Source organism: Triticum urartu, chromosome 1A (assembly GCF_056163025.1).
Source record: "Triticum urartu cultivar PI428250 chromosome 1A, HENAU_Tu73, whole genome shotgun sequence".
NCBI classification, from domain to species: Eukaryota; Viridiplantae; Streptophyta; class Magnoliopsida; order Poales; family Poaceae; genus Triticum; species Triticum urartu.
In genome coordinates, this window is record NC_141873.1 from 12,399,677 (window position 1) to 12,412,378 (window position 12,702).

The 12,702-nt window shown below is 48.7% G+C and overlaps 1 protein-coding gene across 1 annotated transcript; it reads left to right on the forward strand.

Moving 5' to 3' along the window:
- Positions 1-7,140: 7,140 nt before the first annotated feature.
- On the forward strand, positions 7,141-10,027 carry LOC147988358 (uncharacterized). Its single transcript, XM_087539137.1, has 7 exons — positions 7,141-8,378; positions 8,463-8,552; positions 8,634-8,723; positions 8,796-8,879; positions 9,004-9,174; positions 9,374-9,526; positions 9,646-10,027. The coding sequence occupies exons 1-7, from the start codon at positions 8,321-8,323 to the stop codon at positions 9,792-9,794; spliced, it is 795 nt and encodes a 264-aa protein (XP_087395263.1). The 5' UTR covers positions 7,141-8,320; the 3' UTR covers positions 9,795-10,027.
- The last annotated feature ends 2,675 nt before the right edge of the window (positions 10,028-12,702 follow it).

Sequence of the window (12,702 nt, forward strand, 5' to 3'; positions counted from 1 at the left end):
CCTACGGAAGTTTAGACAATCCGGTGTGCCCTGAGAAAGAGATATGTGCAGCTCCTATTGGGATTTGTCGGCACATTCGGGCGGTGTTGCTGGATTTGTTTTAACTTGTCGAAGTGTCTTGAAGAACTGGGATACCGAGTCTGATCGGAATGTCTCGGGAGGAGGTCTATTCCTTCGTTGACCGTGAGAGCTTGTCATGGGCTAAGTTGGGACACCCCTGCAGGGATTTGAACTTTCGAAAGCCATGCCCGCGGTTATGGGCAGATGGGAATTTGTTAATGTCCGGTTGTAGATAACTTGAACCTTAACTTAATTAAAATGAATCAACCGCGTGTGTAACCGTGATGGTCTCTTTCCGGCGGAGTCCGGGAAGTGAACACGGTGTTGGAGTTATGCTTGACGTAGGTTGTTTTAGGATCACCTCTTGATCATACTTTTATCGACCGTGCTTTGCCTTCTCTTCTCGCTCTCATTTGCGTATGTTAGCCACCATATATGCTAGTCGCTTGCTGCAGCTCCACCTCATACCTTTACCTTACCCATAAGCTTAAATAGTCTTGATCGCGAGGGTGCGAGATTGCTGAGTCCCCCGTGACTCACAGATACTTCCAAAACCAGTTTGCAGGTACCGATGTTACCGAGCAGGTGATGCAACCAAGCTCAGGAGGAGCTCGATGAAGATTTTGTCCTTTGTGTTGTTTCGTTCTAGTTGATTAGTAGTGGAGCCCAGTTGGGGTTGATCGGGGACCTTTGTCGCATTTGGGGTAGTCTTCTTTTATTTTGGTTCCGTAGTCGGACCTTGATTGTATCCGGTTGATGTAATGTTATTTATGTACCTTGATTGACGTGGCGAGTGTAAGCCAACTATGTTCTCTCTCCTTTATTATTATATTAAATGGGTTGTTGTAAAGATTACCTTACTTGCGACATATGCCTTCAATGCGATTATGTCTCTAAGTCATGCCTCGACACGTGGGAGCTAATAGTCGCATCGAGGGTGTTACACATATCTCCTACAACTTTCCCCCCGGAGAAGGTGGTTTCTGAGTACGACGTTTTGGCCGTCGACCTACACACGAGTGAGCACAAGAGGCTTCCCCATCTTGCGCTCAATGTACGTACGCCGCCCTGTGACGCCGGTTGCGGTAGCCTCGATGAGTGCGCCGGACCGGTATGTGTCCCATCCTGGTATGTGGCTGTGATGGGGCAACCGGCATTAGATGTTAGGTTTTGGTACGGTGTCTAAGTATTAGGCTCGGACATTCAGCACCCCTGCATTAAGAGGATAGGAAAAGTGACAGGTGTTGCCAATATGGTGGCTTTAGACTTACTGATGTAATGCTTTGTAAGGTCTCTGAAAATAATTAATAAAATGGCTGCATGCATCGCTTAGATGCAGAGGCCGGGGATAATCCTTCATTTCTAAAAAAGACGTATGCCGCCCCGTTCCTATTTGATTACATTTTCTGCATCTTTCTAGCTCATAATGTTTTTGATAAAGGACGATTTTTATTATGTCAGAAAGTAGCATTAAGCAGATACAAAATATAGTAACAGCTGACCTCTGCATAATTAAGATGCACATAGTCAAACACCAAAAGTCTAACAATAGAAAAATAATAAAACCGACAAAACGGCAACAGTAGAGTCCTATAGACCGACACTATGCCTATGTCAAAAGTGGTGGTTGATCTATCCGGTGGTTATGCTGCCACCCATGTTGAGGAAAAACCTCCGTAGCCGCCTGCTGCAACCACGTACACACCGCCTTGAATAGCGGTTGACGCATGGCTTGATGTTGAGTCCCAGAAATTCGATAGTGTCATGCTTCCAATCATCTTCCAAGGCCTCGTCGTCCCAGCTTACATGGGAGGAACTCTCGAAATAGGTTTTCGTCCCGCTTTATAAATAAAGCAACGGTCCATACAATCCAAGTTCAACCGTACTCAACATACAACGGCTGGGGCCATAGCACAATCCAGCCCAAAAAAGCATAAAAGAAATAGAAAGAAGAAGGCACCTAGTGGCGTCCGCATAACGGCACTACGAGGAAGATAGTCGACGCGCCGAAACCAGAAGCGCATCCATCATCAATCCAAGTCGGTCGCGATCACGCTGCCTCAAGAGCGGGTGTCAGTGCTGCAGGAAAGCAAAGAATTTGAAGAGGGAGTCAGACGCCTTCCTCGGGAAAACCTTCTCTATCACCATCTTATTCCTAGTCGTCCAAAGAGTCCACGTCATCGCCGCAAAAATAAGCCAAAATAGGCGGCGATGATGTGACGATTGTAAAGCTCTAAGTTGGAGGAACTCATCGAGATTTAGGGCCTCCCATTCAGGCCCCAACGCCTCGCGGACATACGTCCAAAGTACCCTCGCCGCGGTACATGAGAAGAGGATATGTGTCCCGGTCTCTGGTACCGCACAGAGAGGGCATAGACCATCACCAGGTCCGTGCCGCTTAAGTACCTCTGTCCCTGAGGGGAGGCGATCCCGTAGTAATTGCCAAACAAAGATCTTAATCTTTAAAGGGATGGGGGCTTTCCATAGCGGGGACAGCCAAGGAGTGGCCTGAGACGGGCAAAGGGCATGGTATGCCGTGCTCACAGAGAACTCCGCCGATGACGCGAGCCGCCAGGATACCGTGTCCGGAAAGTCCGGGAGCACGAGCGGGAGGGCAGCCCGCGGTCTAGTCCAGTCGTAATTCTTGGCTTGTCCAAAGGTGTGACAAAACCCAATGTTCCACTGTCCAGCTTGGAAAGCCGTAGCCACTAGGATAGATGGATCCGAACATATCGAGAATAGACCCGGGAAGGAAACTCGAAGGGATTCAGCATTCAACCAAGGATCCAACCAGAATTGGATCCCTTTCCCATTCCCTAAGGAGAAGGAGATCCCTAGGCGGATGTCCTCCTTGATCCTTTAGATGGCTCTCTAGAATTGTGAGCCTTCCGACCGGTTGCATGCTAAGAGCGGGTCTCCCCTCAGATATTTTGCTTGAATGAGCTGTAATCATAATTCTCCCTCGCTTTTACATGGGAGGAACTAGTGATCTTAAAGTTCTTGGAGAAAATCTGGGGAAGCTGAAGGAAATCATGGAAGTCTATGAGGAGCGCTTGTCCAAGTTTAACTACTTAGCAGGAGATTTCATCAGTTAGCGGACATCAGCCATTTTCCAATGGTTCACCTCTTGCGGGAAACTCCTATGGATCGGCGTTTGACGCATATCCACATGTGGAAGCATGGATGGCTGGCGTAATGGATCGGCCTGCTGCGAAGAAGGTCATGGTGCTAATGAAGACATTTGGTTGAAAAAGAACTATACAATAGTCTGTGTATTGGAGATGAATGTTGTTGGAACATGATGTATGATTGTGGTTTCAGAATCTTATGATCAAGAAATGGGACAAAAGATGTAATAGCTACCTCTTTCTCCGAGCTATTGCAACTGTCATTTATCGGTCATATTTGATTGGTTGATGGTGTGTTTCTTTCCATTTCCATCTTGTTGGATTTTATTCTTCTTTAATTAAGATGCACATAGTCAAACACCAAAAGTCTAACAATAGAAAAATAATAAAACCGACAAAACGGCAACAGTAGAGTCCTATAGACCGACACTATGCCTATGTCAAAAGTGGTGGTTGATCAATCCGGTGGTTATGCTGCCACCCATGTTGAGGAAAAACCTCCGTAGCCGCCTGCTGCAACCACGTACACACCGCCTTGAATAGCGGTTGACGCATGGCTTGATGTTGAGTCCCAGAAATTCGATAGTGTCATGCTTCCAATCATCTTCCAAGGCCTCGTCGTCCCAGCTTACATGGGAGGAGCTCTCGAAATAGGTTTTCGTCCCGCTTTATAAATAAAGCAACGGTCCATACAATCCAAGTTCAACCGTACTCAACATACAACGGCTGGGGCCATAGCACAATCCAGCCCAAAAAAGCATAAAAGAAATAGAAAGAAGAAGGCACCTAGTGGCGTCCGCATAACGGCACTACGAGGAAGATAGTCGATGCGCCGAAACCAGAAGCGCATCCATCATCAATCCAAGTCGGTCGCGATCACGCTGCCTCGAGAGCGGGTGTCAGTGCTGCAGGAAAGCAAAGAATTTGAAGAGGGAGTCAGACGCCTTCCTCGGGAAAACCTTCTCTATCACCATCTTATTCCTAGTCGTCCAAAGAGTCCACGTCATCGCCGCAAAAATAAGCCAAAATAGGCGGCGATGATGTGACGATTGTAAAGCTCTAAGTTGGAGGAACTCATCGAGATTTAGGGCCTCCCATTCAGGCCCCAACGCCTCGCGGACATACGTCCAAAGTACCCTCGCCGCGGTACATGAGAAGAGGATATGTGTCCCGGTCTCTGGTACCGCACAGAGAGGGCATAGACCATCACCAGGTCCGTGCCGCTTAAGTACCTCTGTCCCTGAGGGGAGGCGATCCCGTAGTAATTGCCAAACAAAGATCTTAATCTTTAAAGGGATGGGGGCTTTCCATAGCGGGGACAGCCAAGGAGTGGCCTGAGACGGGCAAAGGGCATGGTATGCCGTGCTCACAGAGAACTCCGCCGACGACGCGAGCCGCCAGGATACCGTGTCCGGAAAGTCCGGGAGCACGAGCGGGAGGGCAGCCCGCGGTCTAGTCCAGTCGTAATTCTTGGCTTGTCCAAAGGTGTGACAAAACCCAATGTTCCACTGTCCAGCTTGGAAAGCCGTAGCCACTAGGACAGATGGATCCGAACATATCGAGAATAGGCCCAGGAAGGAAAATCGAAGGGATTCAGCATTCAACCAAGGATCCAACCAGAATTGGATCCCTTTCCCATTCCCTAAGGAGAAGGAGATCCCTAGGCGGATGTCCTCCTTGATCCTTTAGATGGCTCTCTAGAATTGTGAGCCTTCCGACCGGTTGCATGCTAAGAGCGGGTCTCCCCTCAGATATTTTTCTTGAATGAGCTGTAATCATAATTCTCCCTCGCTTTTACATGGGAGGAACTAGTGATCTTAAAGTTCTTGGAGAAAATCTGGGGAAGCTGAAGGAAATCATGGAAGTCTATGAGGAGCGCTTGTCCAAGTTTAACTACTTAGCAGGAGATTTCATCAGTTAGCGGACATCAGCCATTTTCCAATGGTTCACCTCTTGCGGGAAACTCCTATGGATCGGCGTTTGATGCATATCCACATGTGAAAGCATGGATGGCGGGCGTAATGGATCGGCCTGCTGCGAAGAAGGTCATGGTGCTAATGAAGACATTTGGTTGAAAAAGAACTATACAATGGTCTGTGTATTGGAGATGAATGTTGTTGGAACATGATGTATGATTGTGGTTTCAGAATCTTATGATCAAGAAATGGGACAAAAGATGTAATAGCTACCTCTTTCTCCGAGCTATTGCAACTGTCATTTATCGGTCATATTTGATTGGTTGATGGTGTGTTTCTTTCCATTTCCATCTTGTTGGATTTTATTCTTCTTTAATGATACACATAAGGCGTCAAATATGGGTTCAGCCCTGATGGCCTGGGAATACAGGTTCTCGTTTCGAAGCCCAACTCCTACAATCTCTACTCCTAAGGGCATCTCCAGCGGTTGTGCCTCCCAGGAGGCGTTTTTTCGGCGTCCTGGGATCGCCCCGGCGAAATTTTTGATACAAGGGCGTGCATTTTTCCAGTCGTTGTGCCTCTCAGGTAGTCACTTTTTCCTTTTTTTTAGCCTCTTGATCACCGCCTCGCTCGGTGCCAGCCCGAAGCGCGCGGCCACCATATACGCGCTGTTCTCCGGCGCGGGCGACGGCTTCCAGCCCCGCGTGTCCTACTCCTCGCCCCGCACGGCCGCTCACGCCGGCGCTCGACAAGCCCAACTCCGGCGCCACGCCGCGCCGGCCCGCACGCTCCGGCAGCAAGCCCGTCTCCTCGCGCTACCTCGCCTCCGCCGCATCGCCGGCCTCCTCCACCTCGTCGTCCTCGTCCTCGTCCTCGTCGCGCCGCTCCCTGTCGGCGCAGCGCAGCCGCTCCTCGACTCCCCCGTCGCAGCACGCCATGCCACGTCGCCCACGCCCGTGGCCGCGACCGTGATGGCGACCACGATGCGGAGCCTCTCGGTGTCCTTCCAGGGGGAGTCCTTCTTCTACCAGACGTCGCGCGCGCCGCGGGCCGCGTCGCCGTCCTCCCCTGCCGGCCGGCGGGGCCCCACGCCGGAGCGGCGGAAGAGCGTGTCCTCTGTGCCGGAGGCCGAGAACGCGCGGCCCCAGCACCGATGGCCCGCGGCCAAGCCCAAGGTGTCGGACCCGCTCGCTCGAAGCCTCGACTGCAACCTCGACCACAAGGACTCCATCTTGGCTGCCGTTCAGCTCCTCCGCGGATCCATGGCCTTCGACTGGGAGGAGAAGCCGGGAACACCCATGCCCGGGGTAGGCTCCGGTGCGACGGCGACTGGGGACGGTGAGAACGCGGACTTCGCCATGTGGTCCGGCGTCCTCCTCGACCGGAGCGCGCAGGAGCCGGATCAGCTGCCGACGGCCGTCGAGCTCTTCGGCGAAGGCAAGATCCGGCCGCTGAAGCCGCCGCCGCGTCTGCTAGATGGTGGCAGCGTCGGCTCGTCGCCACGGTCGTGGCCGAGGCTGCCCGTGGCCGGTGCGCCCGGTGCCGGGGCCGCCCGTGGCCAGTGCGCCCGGTGCCGGGGCCGCCAAGCCTCGCAGCCTGCGCCCGCCCATAGCGTCGCCAGCCGCCTGGACCACGGTCACACGCCTCGTCGACGTAGGGCTTCCTGGCCGCCGAGTCCTTCATGCTAGCTAAGATGGAGCTCCCCAACGTGGCCTTCGGCTGCAGCGACACGAACGAGGAAAAGAGGAGAGAGAGAGGTCAGGCACGTGGTGGGCCTGCGAGGAAAAGAGGAGAGAGAGTGAGGAGAGAGACTGACTTGTGGGGCTTTTGCATGCAAAAGGAGCGCCGGCGCTCTCAGCTGCCCCCCACCTTTCTGGGTTTGGATCGGGACCGCCGGGCGTAATTTTAACAAAATCCGGCGCTATTTGAGGTTCTGGGGGCGTGACTGGGCAAAAAAAAGCACGCCGGCGATGAAAAAGGAGTCCTGAGGGTGCTTTCGGGGAGGCGGCTGGAGATGCCCTAAGGGAGCAGTTGGTAGTCTCGCTTCCAGGTTTTTTTTAGTCCCACCTCCCACGGTTTATTTTGGTACCTCCTCCCACCTCTGACTAAGCCACCACAAACCAAAAAAACCTCCTCCTGAGGCCCGAACCCGCACCTATCCACATGTGACCCTCAATAGACGTACGAAGGTTAACCTGTGACAAAAAAACCTACGACGGTTAACCAGCGACAGAAAAACCGTGCGGCCGCACGTAGGAGCGACGGGTCCTGTTATCGAGCGAGGTCTCCCTTCGTGGCCGCCCTACATCCCTACGCCGCCGCGATTCAGTCGCTGCCCTCCATCCTCGCCGCCCTCCATCGTGGTCGAGGTCGCCGCCCCCGCTTCACTCGCCGTCCTCCATCCGCGTCGATCCTGGACAAGGTCGCCGCGGCCCTCCATCACTTCGCCGCGCGCTGAACACCTCGACGATCCGGCGCTGGTCCTGGATCAGGTCGCCGCCGCCCTCCATCACTTCGCCGCCGCGCTGAACTCCTCGCCCTTGATCCAGGATCCGGCGCTGATCCTGGACGAGTATACGCGGACACGTCCAGGATCCGGCCAGAACACGTCCTGGATCCGAAAAATAGGTATGCAAACCATCTCATACGTCAATCGCATCTCATACATCTCAAATGCCATACAATCGCATCTCATACATCTCACAGCCCATACATCCATCGCATGTCATACAGCCATGGCAAGTGCTTTCACAGGGATGGATCCGCCTGCGAGATTGATTTCTGTTGCACACAGTTTAGGTTTTTTTTTCATGTTAAAAATAGACTCAAGTACACATGTTTACAGTTGGGAATTGGCAATTGTTTTTACCAAGGAGTATCCTGCATCCTGCACTTGAGTGAATATGGCAAAAAAGAAAACACAAACCATACAGAACCCAAGAGTATGTTTCCACTTGTGCTGAACTGAAGATAGAACAAAAACACTTGCATTCTAAGAAAGTACAGAGATGTAGAAGATGTAGATGAAAGTGCCATTGCAGTATATATGTAGAATAAAATACAATCGCAGTATATGCTAGCAACAGGTTGCAGTATATATGTAGAACAATAACCCTTGCAGAATGTCAAAGATGTAGAAGAAATTACCATGTTGGTGAAGATCATCAAAGAACTACCATTTCTATCTTCATGATTTTTGCCATTCAATAGTTGCATATGGGGAATTCAAAAAGCACGGCAGGCGAACATCAACCAGAAGATGACGTAACTACAGGTATGATGCAGTCTACCATGTTTTCGTTTAGTTGCGAGACCTGAATATCTGACAGTGACAGACTGTATGCATAATGTCTTCCAGGTCTTACAAGCGGGAGAAGTGATGCAGAACACAATGCAAGCATCATACCCGTAGCTGAAATTGTTGATAACGTTTACACGACGGAATCAGGTATAATACTGTGCGAAGATTGGTTATAAATGTTGCCTCATGTCCATTTCTAAAAGTGGCAGAATGCATTATGTGTTGCAGTCCTTACGGGCGGGATAAATGTTGGAGACTACAATGCAAACTTCATACCTTTACATGCAAATATTCACGATATTTACACGACGGGAGCAGGTATAAGACTGTGTCAAGATTGCTGCTAATGTTTCGTGCATACCGTATATTTTGTTGATTGCTAAGATGTAGGGCGGGAACCTTCAAACGACGGGATTCCGTTGTATTCTGAGAATAATAAGGATGGTACGACTAAGCTACGAGATGATACTCAAGGTATTCACAGGCATGCTTATACAGCTTCCAAATCGACATCTCCGGTAGCAGATCAGAGAGGTTTAGTCCATTTTCCCAGATGAGCTTAATGGGCTTTGTGGTTTTTATGCTTAACGTAATGCAGATGACAAAACTTCCGAGCAGCATGCAACAGTAGCTGTATTTAATGAAGAAAAAAACATTGGAGAAACAAGGGAGCAGTTCAACGCACAGAGGCGTGAATCTTATTGGAAGAAAAAAGAGGAGGATATGGTCAGGTTACAAGAGGATAATCAGCCATCCCTTTCAAAGACCGGTAAGTATTTAAGTGTGATTTTGCTGACTACTCTTGGGTTTTTCTGAATACCTATAGTATGCAAATTAATCGTTATAGTAACCTGACTTCATAGATGTTCCCTGTGTTGGTTTCATAGATGTTGTATCAACATCTATCTAAGTGATTTGTACATACTTTTTTTGTTCTCTAACTCTCATACCTGTTGTAAAAATGGTAGACCATGGGGATCTTATCAACGCGTGGAGGCGGGCATCTTATCGCACTAAGAAGTCAGATGGTTTTATAAACCATCTAGACGATGGGCCGATTGTTCACCGCCGTACTCTATGTGATATCACAAATGTTCAACAACCTTCATATGTGATCCCTGGTACATATTTGGTGGATTTACAATGTCGTTAGTTATATGTGCGTATTTGACAATCATACTATTTGTGATTATGTTTAACTTCTCTTTCCTTTCTGAACGCCCATGCTGGATTACAATAGGAACTAATGTTGGGGCAGATCATATGTTGGGGCAGCTAATCAAACCCACGCGAGATGATAAGCACAGGAAAGTTGATCTTCGTCCCCTTTGTAATTCAAGTAAGATTATTTTATGTTACATCCTAGCATTCATGGTTCAGCCATTTTAATAAATACTAACCAAGCATGTTATATCAGATGACCCAGCTAGCTCGGTTGATACATCAATCTCGCATAATGAATCAACATATCCTCCTAAAGCTACGGGCACGTCTGATGTAATTGCAGATAAAAATATAGAAGTTAAAATGATTGTGCTTTTTCCATACTCGTTTGCTGTCATGTTGTTTTTACCTTTCGCTTTTGAGAGAAATCCAAGGAAGACATCGGTAGATGACTTGAATGATACCACAGAAAATATGCAAGTAACAGAAGAAGAACGCAAAAGAGACCGTAAAATACCTTTCGCTTTTTCCATACTCGACGGAATCAAGCAGTCCTATTAGGTGGGCTGCAACTGAATACAAACAGTTCTTTCAGATATTATACGCTAACAGTCTATTCTGGACATCGCACGTGTGTCATACACCTTACTTTTTAAGTCATGACCATAGTTGACTGCCTAACTTTTTAATGAAATCTCATATATATATATTTGAGGCAGAAAAACAAACAAATAACTTATTAAGTGTTTCAACATGCCAGAAAACAAACAAATATAATAGGACTACTTGAAGATATATATCATCAGAGTCATAATATTAAGTCATTACATGTAATAGAAATTGCATGAGGACAAAATGCTTCGATGGAATAGTCTAAAATTATTCACAGTGGATATGTAATACTCTAATACCAACTATATCCCAACCGAATGAATCTACATTCTCAAGATAGAGCAAGTAATACAATGAGTATAACAAATTGAGGACAGTGTCAAAGCACAACATCTGGACAAGCAAGCAATAAACGCAAAGTTGGGCAGGAAGAGTTGATGCCCGAGTCATCGATAAGTAATTCTCACCCCTAATTCCAAAAAAACAAGCGTCAGTATCTCAAAAGATCACTGGTGGACACAATGAATAAATCATTGGTGAAAATGGTTCATACATCATCGTTTTCTGTTTTAATGACCCATCGACAAACATAAAAGATGGGAAAAGGGAACCCAAAAAATAACACCGAAATAAAAATTGTCAAACTGCAGCATGGAAGCTGATGAAAAGGCAAAAGCAAGTGGAAGAGTTCTCCCCTCCAAAAGAAAGAGAACAAAAGCCATACGAGTTCATCAAGCCTTGGGCATGTGCTACTACCAACACTCAAGTGTTGCAGTTGTTGGAAATATGCCCTATAGGCAATAATAAAAGTATTATTATTATATTTCTTTGATCATGATAATTGTCTTTATTCATGCTATAACTGTATTATCCGGAAATCGTAATACACGTGTGAATACATAGACCATAATATGTCCCTAGTAAGCCTCTAGTTGACTAGCTCGTTGATCAACAGATAGTCATGGTTTCCTGGCTATGGACATTGGATGTCATTGATAACGGGATCACATCATTAGGAGAATGATGTGATGGACAAGACCTAATCCTAAGCATAGCACAAGATCGTGTAGTTCGTTTGCTAGAGCTTTTCCAATGTCAAGTATCTCTTCCTTTGACCATGAGATCGTGTAACTCCCGGATACCGTAAGAGTGCTTTGGGTGTATCAAACGTCACAACGTAACTGGGTGACTATAAAGGTGCACTACAGGTATTTCCGAAAGTGTCTGTTGGGTTGACACGGATCGAGACTGGGATTTGTCACTCCATATAACGGAGAGGTATCACTGGGCCCACTCGGTAATGCATCATCATTATGAGCTCAAAGTGACCAAGTGGTTGATCACGGGATCATGCATTACGGTACGAGTAAAGTGACTTGCCGGTAACGAGACTGAACAAGGTATTGGGATACCAACGATCGAGTCTCGGGCAAGTAACATACCGATTGACAAAGGGAATTGTATACGGGGTTGATTAAATCCTCGACATCGTGGTTCATCCGATGAGATCATCGTGGAGCATGTGGGAGCCAACATGGGTATCCAGATCCCGCTGTTGGTTATTGACCGGAGAGTCGTCCCAGTCATGTCTGCATGTCTCCCGAACCCGTAGGGTCTACACACTTAAGGTTCGGTAACGCTAGGGTTGTGAAGATATGTATATGCAGTAACTCGAATGTTGTTCGGAGTCCCGGATGAGATCCGGGACGTCACGAGGAGTTCCGGAATGGTCCGGAGGTAAAGAATTATATATAGGAAGTGCTGTTTCGGCCATCGGGACAAGTTTCGGGGTTATCGGTATTGTACCGGGACCACCGGAAGGATCCCGGGGGTCCACCGGGTGGGTCCACCTGTCCCGGGGGGCACATGGGCTGTAGGGGGTGCGCCTTGGCCTGCATGGGCCAAGGGCACCAGCCCCAAAAGCCCATGCGCCTAGGTTTCCACAAAAGGGAAGAGTCCCAATGGTGGAAGGCACCTCTAGGTGCCTTGGGGGGAGGGAAACCTCCCCTTGGCTGCCGCACCTAGGAGATTGGATCTCCTAGGCTGGCGCACCACCCCCCTTGGCCCTCCTATATATAGTGGGGGAGAGGAGGGACTTGATACACCAGCCCCTGGCGCCTCCCTCTCTCCCCGTTACGTCTCTCTCTTGTAGTATAGGCGAAGCCCTGCTACTGTGACGCCCTGCATCCACCACCACGCCGTCGTGCTGCTGGATCTTCATCAACCTCTCCCCCCCTTGTTGGATCAAGAAAGGAGGAGACGTCATCCGTTCCATACGTGTGTTGAACGCGGAGGCACCGTCCGTTCGGTGCTAGGATCTCCGGTGATTTGAATCACGTCGTGTTCGACTACATCATCCCCGTTCTTTGAACGCTTCCGCTCGCGATCTATAAAGGTATGTAGATGCATCCGATCACTCGTTGCTAGATGAATTCCTAGATGGATCTTGGTGAAACGAGTAGGAAAATTTTTGTTTTCTGCAACGTTCCCCAACAGTGGCATCATGAGCCAGGTTTATGCG

Bases quoted from the DNA above. Each gene is read 5' to 3' on its own strand.
- LOC147988358 (XM_087539137.1), top strand. From the start codon at position 8,321: ATGGGGAATTCAAAAAGCACGGCAGGCGAACATCAACCAGAAGATGAC. The intron at 8,379-8,462 runs GTATGATGCAGT...AATGTCTTCCAG, and splicing joins AGAAGATGACGTAACTACAG to GTCTTACAAGCGGGAGAAGT. The intron at 9,175-9,373 runs GTAAGTATTTAA...TAAAAATGGTAG, and splicing joins GCCATCCCTTTCAAAGACCG to ACCATGGGGATCTTATCAAC.